The sequence below is a fragment of the Dermochelys coriacea genome, chromosome 6, assembly GCF_009764565.3.
Source record: "Dermochelys coriacea isolate rDerCor1 chromosome 6, rDerCor1.pri.v4, whole genome shotgun sequence".
In the NCBI taxonomy this organism is placed as follows: Eukaryota; Metazoa; Chordata; order Testudines; family Dermochelyidae; genus Dermochelys; species Dermochelys coriacea.
Window position 1 is genome coordinate 83,112,043 of NC_050073.1, and position 23,575 is coordinate 83,135,617.

General features: G+C 40.3%; 1 protein-coding gene across 21 annotated transcripts in view; it reads right to left on the reverse strand.

Moving 5' to 3' along the window:
* The window catches only part of SLC25A21 (solute carrier family 25 member 21), a 376,779-nt gene that overhangs the window by 74,969 nt on the left and 278,235 nt on the right, over positions 1–23,575 (reverse strand). For 18 of the 21 annotated variants that reach the window (XM_043516969.1, XM_043516954.1, XM_038406727.2 and 15 more), the window contains one exon: positions 6,530–6,613. The exons of the other annotated variants lie outside the window; for them this stretch is intronic. In XM_043516969.1, coding sequence (XP_043372904.1) covers positions 6,530–6,613 — 84 coding nt within the window. The remainder of the gene's footprint in view (positions 1–6,529; positions 6,614–23,575) is intronic. 21 annotated transcript variants of the gene reach the window in all.

Consider the following 23,575-nt stretch of genomic DNA (forward strand, 5'->3'; position numbering starts at 1 on the left):
AGAGCCAGTGCCCGCACTGAATCCAGTGCTTGCAACCCCAACACCAGAGGGCCCCTCCAAACCTGCACCAGCAGCAGCAGATAACCCTACACAAGAGGCTCAGCCAGAGCCTGAACCCCAACATAGTGCACCAGCAGAGAGCGGTTCACAGTCAACGGAAACAGCCCCATCACCTGCATCACTTCCAGGGGACCAAGCCTAGGTCCACAATCCAATAAGGAACTGATGTCTCCAGCATCAGGGGAACAGTTCCAGACCGAACAGGAAGCAGATGAAAGCCTCCAGAGAGCTTGGACGGCGGCACAGAGCAACCCATCGCCTCTCAGCTCTTCTAATCGATCCAGGTTTGTTGTAGAAAGAGGACTTTTATACAAGGAAACTCTTTCTGGTGGATACCAGGAAGACTGGCTCCTCAGACACAGTTGGTAGTTCCAACTAAGTACCGGGTAAAGCTCTTGAGCTTAGCCCATGATCATCCTAGTGGCCATGCTGGGGTGAACAGGACCAAAGACCGTTTGGGGAGGTCATTCCACTTGGAGGGAATGGGAAAGGATATTTCTACCGATGTCCGGTCTTGTGAGGTATGCCAAAGAGTGGGAAAACCCCAAGACCAGGTCAAAGCCCCTCTCCAGCCACTCCCCATCATTGAGGTTCCATTTCAGCGAGTAGCTGTGGATATTCTGGGTCCTTTTCCGAAAAAGACACCCAGAGGAAAGCAGTACATACTGACTTTCCTGGATTTTGCCACCCGATGGCCGGAAGCAGTAGCTCTAAGCAACACCAGGGCTAAAAGTGTGTGCCAGGCACTAACAAACATTTTTGCCAGGGTAGGTTGGCCCTCTGACATCCTAACAGATGCAGGAACTAATTTCCTGGCAGGAACTATGGAACGCCTTTGGGAAGCTCATGGGGTAAATCACTTGGTTGCCACTTCTTACCACCATCAAACAAATGGCACGGTGGAGAAGTTTAATGGAACTTTGGGGGCCATGATACGAAAATTCATAAATGAACACTCCAATGATTGGGACCTTGTGTTGCAGCAGTTGCTCTTTGCCTACAGAGCTGTACCACATCCCAGTTTAGGGTTTTCACCATTTGAACTTGTATACGGCTGCTAGGTTAAGGGGCCATTACAGTTGGTGAAGCAGCAATGGGAGGGATTTACATCTTCTCCAGGAACTAACATTCTGGACTTTGTAACCAACCTACAAAACACCCTCCGAACCTCTTTAGCTCCTGCTAAAGAAAACCTAAAGGATGCTCAACAAGAGCAAAAAGCCTGGTATGATAAACATGCCAGAGAGCATTCCTTCAAAGTAGGGGACCAGGTCATGGTCTTAAAGGCGCTCCAGGCCCATAAAATGGAAGTGTCGTGAGAAGCGCCATTCATGGTCCAAGAGCGTCTGGGAGCTGTTAATTATCTCATAGCATTCCCCACTTCCAACCGAAAGCCTAACGTATACCAGATTAATTCTCTAAAGCCATTTTATTCCAGAGAATTAAAGGTTTGTCAGTTTACAACCCAGGGAGGAGATGACGCTGAGTGGCCTGAAGGTGTCTATTACAAAGGGAAAAGTGCTGGTGGCGTGGAAGAGGTGAACCTCTCCATGACCCTCGGGCGTATGCAGTGACAGCAGATCAAGGAGCTGTGCACTAGCTATGCGCCAACATTCTCAGCCACCCCAGGACTGACTGAATGGGCATACCACTCCATTGACACAGGTAATGCTCACCCAATTAAAATCCAGCCTTACCGGGTGTCTCCTCAAGTTAAAACTGCTATGGAATGGGAGATGCAGGATATGCTACAGATGGGTGTAATCCGCCCCTCTGGCAGTGCATGGGATCTCCAGTGGTTCTAGTTCCCAAATCAGATGGGGAGATATGTTTTTGCGTGGACTACCGTAAGCTAAATGCTGTGACTTGCCCAGACAACTATCCAATGCCACGCACAGATGAACTATTGGAGAAACTGGGACAGGCCCAGTTCATCTCTACCTTGGACTTAACCAAGGGGTATTGGCAGGTACCGCTAGATGACTCCGCCAAGGAAAGGTCAGCTTTCACCACACATGTCGGGCTGTATGAATTTAATGTGCTCCCTTTTGGGCTGCGGAATGCACCCGCCACCTTCCAAAGACTTGTAGATGGTCTCCTAGCGGGATTGGGAGAATATGCAGTTGCCTACCTTGACGATGTGGCCATATTTTCAGATTCCTGGGCAGATCACCTGGAACAGCAAGAAAAAGTCTTCGAGCGCATAAGGGAGGCAGAACTAACAGTTAAGGCTAAGAAGTGTCAAATAGGCCTAAACAGAGTAACACCAGGTGGGTCATAGAATCATATCAGGGTTGGAAGGGACCTCAGGAGGTCATCTAGTACAACCCCCTGCTCAAAACAGGACCAATCCCCAACTAAATCATCCCAGCCAGGGCTTTGTCAAGCCTGACCTTAAAAACTTCTAAGGAAGGAGATTCCACCACCTCCCTAGGTAACACATTCCAGTGTTTCACCACCCTCCTAGTGAAAAAGTTTTTCCTAATATCCAACCTAAACCTCCCCCACTGCAACTTGAGACCATTATTCCTCGTTCTGTCATCTGCTACCACTGAGAACAGTCTAGATCCATCCTCTTTGGAACCCCCTCTCAGGTAGTTGAAAGCATCTATCAAATCCCCCCTCATTCTTCTCTTCCGCAGACTAAACAATCCCAGTTCCCCCAGCCTCTCCTCATAAGTCATGCGTTCCAGTCCCCTAATCATTTTTGTTTTCCTCCGCTGGACGTTTTCCAATTTTTCCACATCCTTCTTGCAGTGTAGGGCCCAAAACTGGACACAATACTCCCGATGAGGCCTCACCAATGTCGAATAGAGGGGAATGATCCCATCCCTCGATCTGCTGGCAATGCCCCTACTTATACATCTCAAAATGCCATTGGCCTTCTTGGCAACAACAGCACACTGTTGACTCATATCCATCTTCTCGTCCACTGTAACCCCTAGGTCCTTTTCTGCAGAACTGCTACCTAGCCATTCGGTCCCTAGTCTGTAGCGGTGCATGGGATTCTTCCATCCTAAGTGCAGGACTCTGCACTTGTCTTTGTTGAACCTCATCAGATTAAGGGTCAAGGAACTATCAACCCCCTACAGGCCAAAGTGGATGCTATCCAAAAGTGGCCTGTCCCAAAGTCAAAGAAACAGGTCCAATCCTTCTTAGGCTTGGCCGGATATTACAGGCGATTTGTACCGCAATACAGCCAAATCGCCGCTCCACTGACAGACCTAACCAAAAAGAAACAGCAAAATGCAGTTCAGTAGACTGAAAGTGTCAAAAGGCCTTTAACCAGCTTAAAGTGACACTCATGTCTGACCCTGTGCTAAGGGTCCCAGTCTTTGACAAACCATTCCTAGTAACTACAGATGCATCCGAGCGTGGTGTGGGAGCAGTTTTAATGCAGGAAGGATCAAGAACTCCATCCTGTAGTGTCTATCAGCAAGAAGCTGTCTGAGAGGGAAAGCAACTGGTCAGTCAGTGAAAAGTAAAGTTACGCCATTGTCTACGCTCTGGAAAAGCTATGCCCATATGTTTGGGGATGGCATTTCCACCTGCAAACCGACCATGCTGCGCTAGAGTGGCTTCATACCACCATGGGAAATAACAAAAAACTTATTCTGTGGAGTTTAACTCTCCAGGATTTTGATTTCGACATACAACACATCTCAGGAGCTTCTAACAAAGTGGATGATGAACTCTCCCGTGAAAGTTTCCCAGAATCAACTGGTTAAAATCGTCCTTGAGATGTGAAAATATTGTTAGTCTTTATACATTTGGTAGTATATTTAGAGGTGCATGTGTCTTATTAACTCTGTTTTCTCCTAGAGCTCCAGGAAGAAATCACAGCCAGTGTTTCACCCTATCTGTGATTTGGGGGGCGTGTCATAAATATAAAGGGAAGGGTAACCACCTTTCTGTATACAGAACTATAAAATCCCTCCTGGCCAAAGGCAAAACCCTTTCACCTAAAAAGGGTTAAGAAGCTAAGATAACCTCACTGGCACCTGATCAAAATGATCAATGAGGAGACAAGATACTTTCAAAGCTGGAGGGCGGGGGGGAGGGGGAGACAAAGGGTCTGTCTGTCTGTGTCATGCTTTTGCCGGGAACAGAACAGGAATGGAGTATTAGAACTTGTTAGTAAGTAATCTAGCTAGAAATGCGATAGATTTCCTTTTGTTTAAATGGCTGGTAAATAAGCTCTGCTGAATGGAATGTATATTCCTGTTTTTGTGTCTTTTTGTAACTTAAGGTTTTGCCTAGAAGGATTCCCTATGTTTTGAATCTGGTTACCCTGTAATTATCCTGATTTTACAGAGGTGATTTTTTTACTTTTTCTTTAGTTAAAATTCTTCTTTTAAGAACCTGATTGCTTTTTCATTGTTCTTAAAATCCAAGGGTTTGGGTCTGTGTTCTCCTATGCAAATTGGTGAGGATTTTTATCAAGCCTTCCCCAGGAGAGGGGATGTAGGGTTTGGGGGGATATTTTGGGGGGAAGACGTCTCCAAGTGGGCTCTTTTCCTGTTCTTTGTTTAACACGCTTGGTGGTGGCAGCATAGGATTCAAGGACAAGGCAAAGTTTGTATCTTGAGGAAGTTTTAACCTAAGCTGGTAAGAATAAGCTTAGGGGATCTTTCACGCAGGTCCCCACATCTGTACCCTACAGTTCAGAGTGGGGAAGGAACCTTGACAACAGGCATGGTATATATTCTGATTAAGGTAATTTACCACACATTTCCTTGCAAATGGCAATAATATCAGCATTAACTGAGTTGTATTAATGGGATAAGTAGTCTTTGTGTCTTTGAGAAGTGATTGAAAAGTACAATATTTATGTGACAAAAACTCTTCAACAACAAACATGTCTGAGTCTCACTGCTGAAGAGAAACTCCACAAAGATATATATAAAAAACCTCATTTTAAAGAATATTAAAAAGGGCTGTTTACTTGAAATTTATGGTAGGTTATAAATCTGAGGGAAAAAGTCTAACTTTCTAATGTAACTTAATTTAAATTAATATTAGTTGTTCCTTTTCCTAATAAAAATAGAGCAGGGTGAAGGGTTTGTACCTCCAATAATATATTCAGGTTCATATAGTCTCTGTTACTTTACTCCCCTGGACTGGACAAAACTATGCAATGATAGAAGAGTTAAAAAAAAGGCTCAAACATTGGCTAAATAGGAAATATTTTATTCACTTAGTCCCTGAGCCTCCAGAGACTCACACACATGCTTAATTTTACACACTGTGAGTTGTCCCACTAAAGTCAAGAAAGACTTCCATTGACTTTAGTAGGCTTTGGATCAGACCCAAAAGACATCAAGCCTCCAGTCCTGCATTCATATCACACCCAAATGCCCACTGAATTCAAAATACTGAATTACTGGTGATTTATACCTGATTTATACTTTTTTTAAACAACTAGATGAAGGGATTATACATTTTTCTTTCTGAAGGGATAAAGAACAATACCCACACAAATCAGAAAAACCAGAAATCCTAGTTATTTTAGCAAACTCTTGTATGTTTTTTAAAATGTCACATGCTGTATAGGTGTGATGCACAGCAGTTCTTCACCAGGAATCAAAAAGTAATTGAAAGCAACATAATCACTGCAGATGGATTTGCAGTCTTCTATCTCACAAACTTAATGGAAACATTTGTAAAGATTTCTTTACTTAGTGATTGAAAACAATTAGTTCTGCTACTCTGTACTTATGTAAAAGCACAATTCTATTTAATCCATAGTAAAGTCAAGTATTGAAAATCCATACAGTGTAAAATCAGGTTTCTACTGTATTTTCAAAGTTCTTGGGGGTAAGCCTGCAAGCTGTATAAAACTGGGATTTGGCTAATCTGAGTCCCCTCTATTAAAGGCGAGCATCAATCATGCAGAGGTCCTGTGGCTAATGTACTTAACTTTAAACTTGTGAGTAATCCCACTGAACTCACTGGCATCAGTGAGACTGATCATGTATTGAAAGTTAAGCTCATGCTTAAGAGATCTGTTGGATCGGGGGGAGGAACCCTAGAGAAGATCTTAGATGCTCCACAGAACTGAGAAGTTGCTCCTGTGGAGCATTAGTTAGGGCAACTCCTGGGAACCTAATTCACCTTGGCTAACTTGAAATGCCAGTTAATCAGAGTTCAGGAATTGGTACTGCACTGGATTGGTGTTATTATATATTAAATAGAGAGGATTTTAATGACATAAGTTCTAGCCCAAATCAGTATTACACTCTTGAATTCAATGAGTCCATACTGGTGTAACAAAGAGCATAATTAAGCATCCTGCATCTAAATGATGTGTAAGGCATTTCAGATTGTGTTTATTATGTCAAATAAAATGTTTGCCAAATTCTGACCATAGGAGAAAGGGTTAATTTAAAAGCAGTGTTCCAATGTCTGGAAAAGTGGATGATTAGAAACAGTCACATAAAATTGACAAATATAACATATGTATTCTTACCCTTCAGTCCGGAAAATAGTCCTAAAACTGTCCCCCAAGCTCTTGTAACTGGTTGGATCAGTTTTCCCTCTTTGAATTTGGAACCTAAAAAATACAATTTATAACAGCATGTGAAGTTAAGCATTTTAAAAGCCACTTTCGGCTTTCTAATTTCTATATAAAAGGGATTTTAAGGTTTATTGATATATCTTATTCATTATTATAGACTGTTCCTGATATTTATTCTTATTAACACTACTTTCATAGGAGTTATTAAACAAAGGAGAAATACAGTATTAAAAGTAACTTTTTAGTAGTTCATAGTATTCAGATAACCAACACGTTTACAATTTACGCCTCTTTCTTGTTGTGTAAAAAATAAACTGCTAATCATGGACTTGATCCAGTCCATGGCAGTTCATAGGAGTCTTTCAATGGTCTTTGAATCAGACCCTGTTTTCAGAAATCTGAAGTAGCATATTGTAATGCATTTTACCACTCTGAAATGAACCTACCATACAATTTCTTATTTTTAGTGTCTGATCCAACTTCAACTAAAATAATCAGGAGATTCTATTGGAAGTTAGATCAGGTTCCTAACAGTCACTTTTGGACATTTAACACAGAGGCGAACAATATAAAATGCAGCTATCAATACTTTAATGAAGTCTCCTTTCTTCTGCTCATATTTTGACACATAATGAGCTTTCAGCAGCGGGCTGACAATGCTTGCAGCACATCAGCCTTAAGAATAACAACAAGATTATGATTTAAGACTGCAAACATACATGCCAGTATTTATAAACTCTGGATAAAAAGGTGGTCAGCATAACTCACTGTGTTAATCTATGAGTGCTCCAAATGGGGTTACACCCACTTCTCAAAGCTGCCAATAGAGAAAAGGAAAAAGAGGCTAGAGCATACATTCCCCATCCCCCCCACCCTTTGTTTTAAAAGTGTGGATGCGTGGTGGGGGTTGAGGGGATCATGACATCTTTTTCCAGTTTGAGCCTTGGATATACTGTGCTTTTGTTCATAGTTTGATTACACTTAGAAGTCTTTGACTACATCCTACACAATAAGGGGACTTTGTAGAGAAAGTTATCATCTAAAACCAAAATGTGCACTCTTTCATTATATCTCATTTTTAAAACTGTAGAGCTGCAAAGATGCTCACTTGAGTAGCCTAGCCAAGTTCCACATCAAGGGAACTTCAAACAGAGTTGGAAGAACATAATTTCTTTTTAGATTTTTTTCAATTACTATCCAGCATCCAAAACAACATAAACACAAATGTTAGTAATCTCAGTTCAGAATAGCATTGTTTGAGGCCATCTACAGACTGCCATTATAACTCATGTAACATCAGCCCGGTGCATTAAATAACGCCTGCTTCAAAGAATCATTCAGACATTAATTATTATAATCAAATACTGCTGGAAGTCCTAAGCAAAAGACAAAACAAGCATGTTTACCTTTTTATTTATAGGTTTCAGAGTAGCAGCCGTGTTAGTCTGTATTCGCAAAAAGAAAAGGAGTACTTGTGGCACCTTAGAGACTAACAAATTTATTAGAGCATAAGCTTTCGTGAGCTACAGCTCACTTCATCGGATGCATTTGGTGGAAAAAACAGAGGAGAGATTTATATCTTGTAAATCTCTCCTCTGTTTTTTCCACCAAATGCATCCGATGAAGTGAGCTGTAGCTCACGAAAGCTTATGCTCTAATAAATTTGTTAGTCTCTAAGGTGCCACAAGTACTCCTTTTCTTTTTATTTATGTTCTTCACACATCGTATACATTAGTGTTTTAGATAGAAAACATACAACTATGGCTTCTTATTCTGATAAGACACCATGAGATTCAAATAATATCACAAACTAGTACAATTTTAGTTAAATGATATTAAACAGCAATTTTCTCTTCCATCTCAACTGGATTCAGCAGGATCAAAAAAGGTTTTCACATTTTAGCAAAAGGCATTCTTAGTTTTGCCTATCAGTGTTTCCTAAGCTGTTTGCACTAACAAATCTAAGCATTTTCTTCACTCTGGGAGACAAATTTCCAGTGATGTAATATAATTCTTTGGGCAATTATGAAGGCAAACCCACATCTTTTTTGAATGCATTTAGAAGGAAACCTTGGATTGCTCCATAGTCCTAAGAAAAGCAGTTCAGGCACATGTGGGATCTCCATCTGAGGTAACCTCTTTTATTAGTGAGAGAACTTGCTGCCAAGTTGGCAAAGCAGAGACTGCTGTTCTAGAGGTTTACACTCATATGAGAGTTGATGCATAACATTTTGTCTGAAAAGAACCCTTGGGAAGGTTAATAGCTGAAAATGCCTCAATGGCATCGCACAAAGTCCAACAGTAATAACAGCAACGGAATGTTGTAAGTTGTTACATTACACTAGCCAAGAAATCAAGACTGAAAAAAAAATCTTAGCACACACAAACATGTAGGATTATACTAATATTAGTATGTTTAAGCCTTGATCATTTATACCTCAAAGTTTAAATTCAAAAGTGATGGGCTCCATTTGTTGTAAAACGAAACCTTTTAAAAATTCACTAGTAATTGAAAGAAATTGTAGACTAGTATTTACATAGAAAGACTGTCCTAAATTATAAAACTTTTTTCAGAAGTTTTAAGACTTTCGTCCTAAGCAGAAATTTAGAATAAAGGTGATTGTTTCTAAAATACTCTTGGAAAAACGTAGGCCCCTAGCCTGTAAATACTTATGCATGTTCTACAAATTATTTAACAAGACTACTCATGTGAATAAATTTAAGCACATGCATAAATATTTGCTGGATTGGGGCCTTAGTCCTGGGCTACCCCAACAGAGATAATATATATTAAAATTAGTTTACTTTAGCTTTATCCTATAGCCACATACAACTGTCTTGTATATTTCTTAATTCTTAATATTTCTGCTCATAAGATGCAGAAACAGAATAAGCACTTTAATAAAATAATAGTTAATTTATTTGTATCAGTTTATGTGGTAAAAGGATAACTTCTTACTAAAAATGTTAAATAATATTTTTTACATTTATTTCAATTTCTTTTTTAAAGGGAGAGAAGATATTAGTATTAAGTGAGTTCATTTGTAACACTGACACAAACAACATATTCCTTTCTTTAGGGTTTTTGGATTAATTCCTTCCCTAGTAAATCTTTTTAATAGCTTTAACAGCAATCCTAAAATACATGCCAATTATGTGCTCTAATGTAGATCTGTGAACTGGGTTATTTGATTTGGAATTGCTTGCCTCAATAAAATAAGGTTTAACTTTTTAATGTACTAGCTAACTGATCACCAGTACTTGTTAGAAGAAGCTAGAGGAAGAACTGACAAGATGCTTATTTGTTTTGCTGGGGGGAGGAGCAGCAGTCACAGCAGCACCCTGTAGTAGTACTAGAAATAATAAAGAAGGGTGAAAGCATTCACTTCAAAAACAACCTGGTCTGTTTTACATTATTCACTAGGGGATTGAGCACAACCTGGAGATACACAATGCTTTTTTTCTGCTTCAAATCTATTTCTCTCTGAAAACAGTATTAACTAAATGCTCATATTCAAGTGAATTTCTTGCGTTTTTGAAAGTAGGAGGACTGTGTCTTATACATTATTGGTTTGTTAGAATTACAGAAGCTAACCTGCCTGACTAATTAGAAAGGAGAACATATTTCTGGTCTGGTTAAGATTCTGAAGTCTAAAAAGCAAAACCTGCAACTAAACATTTTTCAGAGTCAGAATGAAAGGACACTAACAAGATAAGGCCACAGTCCTTTTCTAGGGCTCCATATGAGCACCTGGATCTGCCCATGCAGAGCCCTTTGAAGCACCTGGGTTAAGAGTGCATTAACAACGATGCCACACAACAAGAAGCAATAGACAGTGGATGCTGCGACAAGGTGCAAGTTTATTGAACGTATCACTGGAAAAAGGTTCAAACAACTGACATTTTCCTCAGCTGTAACCTCTTCTCCACCAGCTTTGCTGATTCTCTAGTCTGTTCAAAATGCTGCAGCAATAATTATTTCCCTCTCCCTCCTAAGTTTACCACAAAGGCTTCGTGATGTTTGTAAGAGGAGGCAGTAGCCACTGTCCTCAATCCATCCCAGAAGATGACATAAGAGGAGGGATTCCCAAGCTAGTTGAGGACAAGAGCCTGAAAAGGGAAAGGAAACTCCCACAAGTTGTCAATTCTACTATCCCTCACCAAGATAGCCTTCTGGGTGCCTGACAGCACAGGTACCTTTGTTTTTTTTTGCTTTCAAAGTCTGTTCACCCAGCTCTTACTAACCCTCCCCCATTTGATGCCAAGTGTTGTGTAAGGCTCTCCATTAGCCTCATGGATTTAAGGCGAGAAAGGACCATCATGATCATTTAATCTGATGATCTTGCACATTGCAAGTTACAGAACCTTACCCACCCACTCCTGTAATAGACCTGTAACCTCCAGCTGAATTATTGAAGTCCTCAAATCACGATTTAAAGACTTCAGGTTATAGAGACTCCATAGAATCATAGAATATCAGGGTTGGAAGGGACCTCAGGAGGTCATCTAGTCCAACCCCCTGCTCAAAGCAGGACCAATCCCCAATTTTTGCTCCAGATCCTTAAATGTCCCCTCAAGGATTGAACTCACAACCCTAGGTTTAGCAGGCTAACTCTCAAACCATTGATCTATCCCTCCCCTATGACTCCATCATTTACACTAGTTGAAACCTGCAAGTGACTTATGTCCCATGCTGCAAAAGAAGGTGAACCCCCCTGCCCCAGGGTCTCTGCTAATTAGGTCGGGGGAAAATTCCTTCCTGATGCCAAATATGGTGGTCAATTAGACCCTGAGTATGTGGGCAAGACCCACCAGCTATACACCTGAGAAAGAATTATCTGTAGAAACTCAGCACCTTCTCCATCTAGTGCCCCATCGCCGGCTGTTGGAGATATTTGCCACAAGCTTTTCAATTCATGTTAAAAATACTATCATTTCCTTATTGTCAGAAAGGGGTAAATCAGTATTTGATATCTGTATTTAAATATACTGTCAGCGACCAAACCTTGTCCACACAGCACAGACTCATAGAGTCAATCCTGGCTCCATTAAACTCAATAGAACAGGGGCAGCCAACCTGAGCCTGAGAAGGAGCCAGAATTACCAATGTACATTGCCAAAGAGCTGCAGTAATATGTCAGCAGCCCCCCAGCAGCTCCCCACACCTGCTCCAGCTTCTCCCACCCACCAGCAGCCCTGCTGATCAGCACCTCCCCCTCCTTCCCCATACATCCCGATCAGCTGTTTTGTGGTGTGCAGGAGGCTCTGGGGGCCGAGGGGAGGAGTGAAGGCATGGCAGGCTCAGGGGAGAGGGTGGGAAGGGGTGGAGTGGGGGGAGGGCTCGTGGCAGAGCCAGGAGTTGAGCAGTGAGCACCCCCCGGCATACTGGAGCGTTGGCACCTGTAGCTCCAACCCCAGAGTCGGTGCCTATACAAGGAGCCACATATTAACTTCTGAAGAGTCACATGTGGCTCCGGAGCCACAGGTTGGTCACCCCTGCAATAGAAGTTTTGCCCATTGTCTTCAATGAGGCCAGGATTTCACCCATGAATTCCAGAGATTCTTGGTACTCAGTACTGTGCTGCCAATACACCAGTTCTGCTGCTGAGAAGATCAGAGGGAAAGAAAAACTGGGTGCTTTCTCTCTCGCAAGAAAAACTAGCATTTGGATCATAGTCATGATCTCTGTTAATAGGTGAGTCTTCTGTCTCCCCTTTACCTTACACGCCCTTATTACATCTAACTGGGTTGACAGCTACACCGTGCAATTTTAAGATGTGAATCAAATCCTTGATATTTCCTTCCCTGATTGTGAAGTATGAAGGAGTGAAAGCATTTATATGCATACTGTAAATATATAACTTTGGGTACTCAGTCAATTTAGATGATATTTAGATGATAGATGGAAAATTGTTTGGCATAGTAACAAAAGCAAATTCAATCTTCTGTGCAATGTAAATTCTAAAAAAGCTTTTAAACATGTATAGCTTTCTGAAATGTAAGGTCAACAACTAGAACTTATACTTTAATTAATTTCCTGTGATTCCAGACATACCTCATTGCAGTTGCTCCTATAAGCATAACTAGATTTGAAAACTGATAGTCTGAGGCTATATTTTTAGCAGTTTACATGCTTATATTCAAATATAACTGGATCACAATTTAAACAGCTATCAAATTTGTTAACTTAAACATTTACTCTGTTGCCATTTGTTAGGGCTGTATATGAATGCAGATTTGCACAGCTACTATAAATGCTGTATATGGCATTACTAGTGCTTAAATTTCATGTGAAACCCAATATTATAAAATGGACCTTGATAAGGTAGTTTAGTTTATTCTACTATTTGGCACAAATTCTTCAGGTTGTTTATATTACTTATGGGATAATAACTAAATTGAGAGTATAATTCTGCCATTTATTTTAACAGTAAATCCTTCTAGTCACACAAGCTGTTGAACAATGAACATTACGTTTCAGAACAAAAACCTAATTATTTTAAGCCATAGATATAAATTATGCAATATATGTGGTTATATTTTAAGTATTATAGGACTGCAATGATGATATTTTAAGTACAAGGCCATAAAGAAACATAGAAGAACAGTAACATTATAGAAACAGGCAAGGGGCAGAATTTTTTTAAAAACCATTTTGCATTTTAGACCTATATTTAGTTTTGACTCTCTACAGGGCTATCTCAGTTTTCTCTTCTGTAAATTACTTGCTTCACAAATGATAAATCATTAGTACAGATAAACAAATACTGCAAAAAAGTGTATTCCAACATTCATTTCAATAAAAACTTCATTCACTTTGATGGGATTCATAATCCCTCTTATTTACTTTCTGTGACATTTGGAGGAGCAAATTTTTTTTTTGGAAAGGCAAAATTTTTCAGTTATGTACACAAATATGTATTTGTATGAATATTCACAATGGACATACTTGTATAGCTATCTTGAAAGCTGTATGTGGGTTTGGGAATCCCCTAATTCGGAAGATGAATTCTATGCAGATTAGGTGACAGAGCGTGAATAGCAAGTTACAAATACAGTAGTGAATACTCGTAGTAGAGTTCACAACCAATTCACAGATGGAAGTATTTTCTTGTCAATGAATAATTTCAAATAATGAACAAATCCTGAAAAAGCAAAGTCTGTTCAGAGATAAATTAGCTCCTATTTCTGTCTAATAATATGTAGTTCCCTATGAATAGTTCACCCAGTTCCAGTCATGAGAGTGAGATTACAGAACATTTTCTTTATGCACAGTAAGTTGATCCTACTTCATTGTAACCTTTTTGTATTATTACACTTCTTGGAGATTTTGTCGCACATCAGTTACTCAGCAGCTTGAGTGATATTGCATGGTAGCTATCACCAACTGGTTTGCATGGGTTTTTTATCTGTGCAGGGAGGAGGACTGGATGTGAAGATATGTACTAGGGATAAGGGCAGTGAGACGAAGGAAAAATAGCAGTCATATTCTTGGGTAAAGTGTATTGTAAAAGTTAGGTGAGTTACAAACAACTTAAAAGAGAAAACTGCCCCATATGTTGTCAGGGGTAGAGGGGAGGACAGAAGAAGTCAGGCTGAGGAGTAGCAGCAGACTTAATGCTTTTGTTTTTTGTTTTTTCCTTTGACTGGTAGTAACTACATGACCTGGCAAAAAGGTTTATAAATGTAAGTCACAACACTCAGCACCAGGTCAAATCTTCTCATGTTCAATAAAAAATGGACAGTGGCATGGATCTGGCAGAATTCTGGATGGTAAAAAATGGAGGAAGGGCAGGAGGATTGCCTCAGACCTAACAGGAGTGGAAAGATTCTACCTGGAAAACAGGAAGGATGATCTAATGACTGGGACTCAAGAGGTTCTATTCCTGCCTCTGCCATGGACTTCCTGTGTAGCCTTAAGCAAGCCAATCAATGTGTCTTGATTTACCTATTTGCAAAGCACACATAATGCTTTCTTTCCACACAGGAGTGTACTGTGGCCTTATAAGTACTCTGAGAGACCCACATGGAAGGTACTAGAGACATGTAAACTATAAATGCAAACAATACAAGTAAACATTTGCCATTATTACATTTTCTTGCTGGGACCTGAGTGAAACGCACAGTGGTCAGTCCCAATGAAGAAAACAAGTTAAGAGGCCGAAGAAGAAGACCCAGTTCCTGTAAAGTGGCAAAAAATTAACAATATATCAGGATAAAACCAAGCACAATTAGGTCTCCTCCGAAGTAACAAAATAAGGTTTAGAACTTGTATTCTATTACTAGAGCATGCTGTAGAGACTTGACATACCATCAGTAGGTTTCACTGAACTACTGTATATTGTAAGTTTTGCATATACATGTTTGAATATGTCCTTGCATATTCAAGGAAAAGAACATTTTAAGACATCTGAATCTGCCCTGGGATGTGTGTGGAGTTAGTCAAACCACAAACTTTGGCTCAGATTTCAAAACAAGGGCACAGAGATTACTCTTTTATTTTCAGACTATAAGAGAACTCTGAAACCAATGCCCAACAATCACTCTGCATGGTGTTCATCAGTAAAGGAGGCAGGTTATTGTGTTGTTGTATATTGCACAGGAATTTTTAGCTTTATGGCTGAGTGGGAGTGCTCCATCAGTAAACTACTCATCACTTCGACAGATGAACTAGCTCAAAGGCAACATAATAACCAGCCCAAACAGTCTCCCATCCTGCATCGAAATTCTGACTCTAACTTGTGCATACAATTTAAAAAAATTTTTGTCTGGGAGAAATTAATTTCTGCACAGAAGCAGAAAAGGCCTCTGCACTACCAAACTCCTTTTCTGAAGTTTTAAGTGGTTCAGCGGTGCGTGGAGTTGGCTCTCTGCATAGGGGTGAATTTCACCCTTTGTAATTAGGTGCAATAATCTTATTTAGGAAGGTTCCTCATCCCTTTTATATTCCCTGTTCATTTTAAAAACGCCTTTCCTTTATTCTTTGTGTTCCAGCTGAGAAGTCTTTTAGTCAGTGAAAAATCAAGGTGGGATAAGGAAACCAGCACCAACATTTCTTGTCCAAATTATGATAAATCAGATCAATTACTTTGCTCTTGTCCCTTCCCAGTTGAAGGGCTGTGAGGAGACGCTTGTTACAAACAAATCTTCTGACAACCTGAGATAGGCGAGGAGCAGAATTCATTCTGAAGTTCTCTTGGGCAACATTATGGTAATTTAAGTTATTTTATTTACTGCTCCAATACTATATGGATAAGGGCTCTAAAAATACCTCCGATACAGAGACAAATTTACAAATCCAAGTCTTCTCCTAAATGTTACCCTGTCATAACCCTGATTCATTAAAAAACAAAACAACAATATGAGATCACCAGGAGACAAAAAAAGTGCAGTGACCTTCTGTTAGGAGTGAAGCTCTGAGGAATTATTAAGTCTTTTTTCTCCACACACTAATGTGACTTCTCCTTTATGTTGCACAATGCAAGACAAAACATACAGTAGCTAAAAAGGTAGAACCAAGAACTTTGTTCAAAAATAATTACAAGGCACTTAGAATATTTGGCAAAAACAGAGATGCATGAATTAAACCTGCCCAGGAGCAGGTCTAACTTGCCCATGGAACAGTTCCATGGAAATGTGCTACAGTAATTATGCTGAGGGTTAACAAAAGAAATAATTATAGCAGTCTCACCAGTTCATGACACTCAAATATTTTATCATCTTCCTGAGAAAGAAATACAGCACAAGCCTCATTCAAACCAGACATGGTTTTAATAATCTAATTCAGGAACTGCATTTTTCAAAACTAAATAATTCAAAGTTACCACTATTTTATTCTACATCAAAAATGGGCCAGAAAAATATCAAGCAAACTGCTAGCTGTGCTGTTGTGCAAGTACGTTTTTAATTTTGAGGAATGAAATGAGAACATTGCTCAGTACTCAAGTCAGTGCTGGTTATACAGTAGAAAAGATACCATATTACAATCTTGAACCTGCAAGCATTTAAGTCAAAGCAAAGAATCTACTGATTTTTATGAAGAATAGAACTACTGTTTATTTCCAAGTTCTGTACTGCACTTACAAAGAAAAACTAACCTCTTATGCTAATTTCCTTCTTTGCAAAGAAAAACATTTAGAGTAATGAATAGAGGTGGTGTCAGCACCATCAAAATGAAGGGTACAGATCTAGCTTTTGTCAAATTAACTCACAGCCTTGGCGTGCTTTTTGGCTCTTTGTTGTTCCTGGGTTCCCTGATATAAGCGGCGGGCCTTCAACAGCTATACCTGTCCAGGAAGCATCAACCATTACTTTCAGATGTGAACCTGAAAACTGTCCACAACTTGATTAGCCTTTAGAAACTATTATAATGTTCTACCCCTGAAGTCCACCCAGCTACTCTAGACAGTGCAGATGAGGGAGGCTGAATATAGAGGCAGGCAGCCCAGGCAACTGCCTCGGGTGCCAGGCTTGCGGGGCGATGAATTCGCAGATTTATAGATCCTAGCTGCAAATGCATTGTCTTATATGACAGGGACAAACCATGCGTGCAAATAGTACATCAAAGTTGTGAAATGGGCTACAAATGCAATAAAAAATAAGGTATTCAAAAGTTTAACAAATGGAGAGGGGGCGCCAAAGACGCCCCATACCTGGGGTACCATTTGGTCTCGGGCTGGCCCTGAGTGCAGACACAGCTCTGTCTGCCTCCTGAGGTGGGAGAGGTCAGCATGAATACATAATGTGCTTGTGATTCTATACTGGCTTCCTGTATGCATCTGGGTGCAATTTAAGATGTTGGGGATGATCTTTAATGCCCTGAATGGTCTGAGATGTGGCTACCTGAGAGACTGCACACACAGTTTAGGGATGTATTTCAGGAGTAGCTGTGGTTCTGTGGCCTGCAATGTGAAGGAAGTCAGACTGTATGATCACGATGGTCCCTTCTGACCTTGAAGTCTATGAGTCATGGCAGGTAAGATCAAGTGGGAAGCACTTGTAAGAACCCCAGCCGTATTGGTCCCAGGATATGAGAGAGATAAAGTGACTGAGGTAGTATCTTTGATTGGACCAACTTCTGTTGGCCAAAGAGATAAGCTTTCAAGCTGCAGTACTCTTCTTCAGGACTTTACTAACCTAAAGATTATGTTGACACTTTTGGTTGCCTCAATTCATAAATAAATACAAAAATATATTAAATAAAATCAAAGCTATCCTCAGTTATTTTGAAAAGCCTGCTACCAACAAAGGCTGGTCTATTTGTAGGTGTCTAAAATAAAGCACCCCTTTGATGAACCACTAGATTGCTGGCAAGTTATTCTAGTGTTCATACTGCTAATTATTTGCTAGTACATTCAAGCAGGAGATTCACTATGAAATTATCTCCAATATTAGATCAGTCAAAATATTAAATTATGTATCTCTAGAAAATCCTAATTAAGTTTTATATCCAGCAAGGAAAGGTTTCAGATTTATTTTAATTCTTACAAAAAGGCTATGTATTTCTGAATCTTTTTTTTATGAGGTTTCAATTTCCCTTTTGGTAATCACACAGCACCTTTCCATCTGACTCGGAGGACAGGAAAATGGCTGCTAGTTGATGGTTTTCTGGCAAGAGATTTTTTAAACTGCTACTGATTGAGAAATTAAGATCCCTTTTCAGTTTTCATTAACATTCTGAGTTATTTTGTGAGATCAACCTCTCTACCCCCTGGTGCAATACTATATTTTTTCATATTGCAATGAATCGGCAAAGAAGAAGTTGTACACCACAACACAGCACACATTAAATTCACTCCCTACTGCCAATGTGGTATAGTCACATGAAGATTTTTTTCCCCTCCAAAAGAAAAGAAATAAGTCAAGACATTTTAAAATATGAAAACAATATAAAATATAAAATGCATTTTAAGTGGAAAATTGCCAAGAGCAAGCTGTAGTAAGTAAAGTACTGCAAGTAATGTTAGTTCGAGTATTCATCCTGCTTTCAAAAGCTGTATTGAAAAATATATTTCAAAGGGGGGACAGAATCATTAAAGTGTCGTGGTTGAGATTTTCAAAGCAGCAGAGGGGATTTAGCCACATACTGAAATGAGTAGCTAAATCCAATGCATAGCTTCACTAATCTTAACCTGTGTGTCTATTGTTATCAAGAGACAAACCATTTTAAGTGACATACAGTATTTTACATAACTTATATGTTGCTGAGAGAAGTGGTTCTCAAACTAGGTCCGCCGCTTGTTCAGGGAAAGCCCGGTTTGTTTACCTGCCGCGTCCGCAGGTTTGGCCTATCATGGCTCCCACTGGCCGCGGTTCGCTGTTCTAGGCCAATGGGGGCTGATGGAAGCGGTGCGGGCCGAGGGATGTGCTGGCCGCCCTTCCTGCATCCCCCATTGGCCTGGAGTGGCGAACCGCAGCCAGTGGGAGTTGCGATCGGCCAAACCTGTGGATGTGACAGGTAAACAAACCGGCCCAGCCCACCAGGGGCTTTCCCTGAACAAGCAGCGGCCCTAGTTTGAAAAGCACTGGCCTAGAATAATCATGTTTATATAAAGATATTCACTCTCTCCATAGAAAAATTACCTTTGTTTTTTATTATTAGCTGTAGATAGTTGAACCACCAAAGACACAATTAAAATAAAATAATAACTCTGAAACGAATCCCCTAAAGCAAGGAAATTTAGCATTAAAGCCTGAAATTCTATTCTCACCCACCCAGCTGTGCCCCACTATTACAACTTATATAGTATTCATTATCAGTTTGTGCTTTGCAGCCCCACAGTTCTTACCATACAGTAGAGCATAACAAGGCAAGTTAAGGGTAAAGTTTCAGGTGAAACTCAATGACTTCCTTTGCTATGGTGAATTTAAGTCAAACTACTAACAATATCTAAACAGTTTTAAAGGTTCTCTTATATATAATTTTACTCTACCTTTTTAAAAAAACCTCTAAAGGCATTTTATTATAGTTGAAACAATAGATTGCCTGTCTGATTTAGAATGGATAGATGTGTAGCCACATTTTAAGGGAATTTTTGATGCAACAGATTCAATTTTCTCCTACAAAGCCACTAGACAAACCTCTGACATCATACATATAATATCACATTAATCCATAGCATGAAGACATTACAATGTTAATGTAGATGGGTACTAAGAAATATAGTGGGAAAAAGATACTGTGCCAGAGCAGTAGCCAGGTACTTTTAGACTTCAGTAGCCCCGCTTGTATTGAGTTTTTTCAAAATTTCCCTTTTCCTGCCCCCCACAAAAAACCCCGCTCAAGATAATCCAGTCCAGGTTGCACACTAATGGCCAGAAAATTGCAGTTTTAGTACCAAAAACTGTTTGAATCATAGTTGCTAAAAAGGTGTCAGGATATTATTTTTTCCACAAACAGAACTTAAAAAACCTCACCAAAATGGATTTTTTTGTTATTTGTAAATACATTTTGAAAACTATCAAAGTTCAGCCTTTAATGTTTTTTTACGGCCAAGTTATAAACTCCTGAAAACAGGACTTAATATCGTAATGGAAACACTAACAGACCCCTGACAACAGCAGAGCTAGCCTGTACCTCTATAACACAACACACTTTCCCAGCTGAAAAAACTAGCCAGTTGCCCAGGATAGTGTTGAAAAAGGAGCCCTGTTATTTTAGGAGAGACAGTTACTTGAGAATTGGCACAAAATGGTGAAAATTAAAAAGGAAGGGTTTTTTCCCTCTAGTCAACCTAACTACTCCATAAAGTAATGCACAAATCATTCATTATAATGAGTCATAACAATGATTTGTGATCTTCCAAGTTTTCATTTTATGCCCCTCTGTTTTTCCTTAAAGACAGGAGGAAAGACAAAGACTGGAAAGTTTGGGTCATATGGATCACAGCACCACTGCTATGTCTGGAATTTTCTTATAAATATCCTATTGCTCTGAGGTTCATAGGCCTGACTGAAACAGCAGGGACAATCTCATTTGTACTTTTATAGTTGTAGAGGGATTTGCAAGAGTTAACACAATTTTCCATAATATTTCTTACTGACTTCAGGAATAAAAGGAGAGTTTCCTTTGTAATCAGTACCTGAAACATTGTGAAATCTAAAGAAAAACAGGACTTCTTTTAGGTTTAACAAGATTTTTCAAAGTGCTGATAATTTTAAAGGTACAAAGCAAGACAATTTTTGAAAAAGGGAAAGGAAAGGATTACAGCCAAATGTTTGTGGGGAGCAGCCACTGCAGCATTCTGAGGGACATACTTTGCAACAGGTTTTACTGCCTCTTTGCAACTTTATGTCTTTTTTAAGATTTTTTTTAAACACTGTCAAGTGACTGTTTCTAACCTCATGAAAATCTTCATATCAAAGAAATATCTTAAGGCTCCATTCACAATGGTTTTATACCTCTTTCACCCTCAAAAAACAAAATGTGTTATTTTAGCCATCAGCTGGAATTGAGCACAATCTCACCCTTTTTCAGATTCACAGAAGTCTTTTAAAACCACTTTGTTTGTGTTCTTCTTCAGTCCTCTCCTGTGGATAGCCCACACAAATATGATTCACTCTTGTCAGTTGTTTAGTTCCATCTGCGAAGAATATATATATGTGAAGCTCATTCAGATGTTGGCATGTAACATTTGTAATGGACTAATGGTTTCTCCTGCTTTGGTTCTTCATCACATTCAGTACTTGTAAAATCAACCCAGTGAACCAAACCCTTTGGGATCAAGTGGGTCAAATTAAAGATTCACAGATAAAACTCAGTGATAGTAACTGATTATCTTAAAAAGACACATAGTTATTTTAAAAGCGATATCTGAAAATTAAATATTTCTACTTGTTCCTACTGGGGACAAAATATGGCTAAGAAGTGTACAAGGAAGAGAGTGGTGGCTTGGTGGCATGTTACATCCCCCCCCCCCACACACACACTCTTGAGATAGAAGTGACTGGTCAGAAAATGGGAGGTGCTTCACCCCATACAACTTATGTGACCAATTGCAATATGAAATAATTCTGCTCATTGCAGTTAACTTCCTTTCTGTGGCTCCTCAATTTTGCTGAGAGAGAGAGAGGCAGCGTGCAGTTGTGAATGGGAATCCAGTGGTACCACACCTTGCAAATTCACTCTGTTTCCCCAGTGAAGGGTGACAAGAACAGGGTAAGGGATGGACTAATAGTGCAGATAAATGTTGCAAAATACTGGGCAAAGGAAATATTAAATGGGCTCCATTTCTGCAGCCATGGGACCTAAAGATCCCCTGCCAATTTTGCAGTGTATCTCAAAGAACAATTTCTCTAGCCTTTCCCCACATCCTCAGGCTGGCCCTATTCATAGTGGAGTGATAACCGTGGACACGAATTGGTTACACTGGGAGATTTGAGGGATTGGGGTAGCAAAACCATCACCACATTTTTTTAAGGCCTACACAAAAATGCTAGGCCAGCTCTGCCCCTTTAAACTTTTTGGACCTTTCTGATGCCAGGACTGAGTTGGCTGCTGTTCACTTTGTGTTAGATTGCCTCAGGTCTCTGAGCAAGTGGGCAGAGGCACGGGGGTGCAAGGAGTCTGCTTTCCTTGTGTGTCCCATACAAAAGCCAAACCAGGAGAGAGCGGAGGCTGCACCCTGCTTCCTCCCTGCTACTATTATTACGTCCATTCCTAAAGGAGACTTCAGGTCCTGTATCCTTTGTACATCACTGGGTGGGAGCATGTATTGCCACAGAAGGGGCAGGGAGGAAATGGGACATGGTCCTGTCCCTTCTCCACACTGGTCTACAGATCAAGCTTGACACACACATCCTTGTGTACCCAGTCCCATTACACATACACACACTCTTATATGCAGGGCAGTGTCTAATAAACACAGCCTAGCCCTCAGGCAGCTGCAGCACCATGGGTATTTGTCTAACACTGCTGCAGCAGCTACTTCAAGAAGAACTTCTCTCCTGCATCCTTTATTTAATGCCATTAAGGTGGACAAAGGGGATGCACCATGTAGATTCTCCCTTGCCCCACACACTCCAAAAGCTGCTCCAGTGGAATGATGAGAGGAGGTTGGGGCAAGCTGCAGCTGTACTGAGCTATGGTTGCTGCCATTTGCCTCTCTCCCTGCCTGCCTAGCCCCAGTCCGGAGTTTGAAGAGCTTGTACTGGGAAGGCGCCTGAAACTCCATTCCTTTGATCCTATACCACCAACCAGGGGAAACTTGCTTCTTCTCCTACCTCCCCACTAGGGATTCCATGCCAGCCTGGAGAGCTCTTTCTAAGTCCCCACCAAACACCCAACACAAGTTATGGAAGACAGTTAATCATCAGCCTCACAAACTTAAGGGGACACATTCCCCAAAGGACCACTCAGTCCCACCAGCAAAGAAGATCCCCTTCCAACTTGACCAACCACCCAATAACCAGAGGTCACAGGTTTAGTAGAAAGAGAGCCTGAGACATAAGCCCTTGTATCAGAGGCCTGGTATGAGGCTGGGTGCTCACCTGTCACCACTGCTGTCAGCAGAGACCACAGAAACACATCTACCACCTTGATGCCACATGTCAGGAGCAGCTTTCAGCAAGGAGAGTCACCAAAAGAAGCCTCCATGAGGTGTTGGGGAGTGGGAAATATGGTGGATTTAGGAAGAGTATGGCAATAATTCATTTTTGAGGTTGGAGGGAAAAAAGCAGTTTCCCCAAGGAACATGGTATGTGTTGCTGTGAAGGAATACTTTGTAGAAGGCCCTTTTCAAAATGTAAGCAGCATGTCACTACCCCATCTCCAATGCCATCACTAATCCCGAACATGTAAAGGAGGAAAATACACTACTGTAATTTTGAAAGTAAATTTTCCTCTTCACCACATTGTTGCATGGAAGGGGATGATATGGCCCTATATGACATTTGGATTAATATACTTTTTATTGGCATATTATATTGCTTCGAACACAGTCATAGGCCTCCTACATTATTACTGCCCAGATTACAATACTCAAAACGATCAGCTCTTAT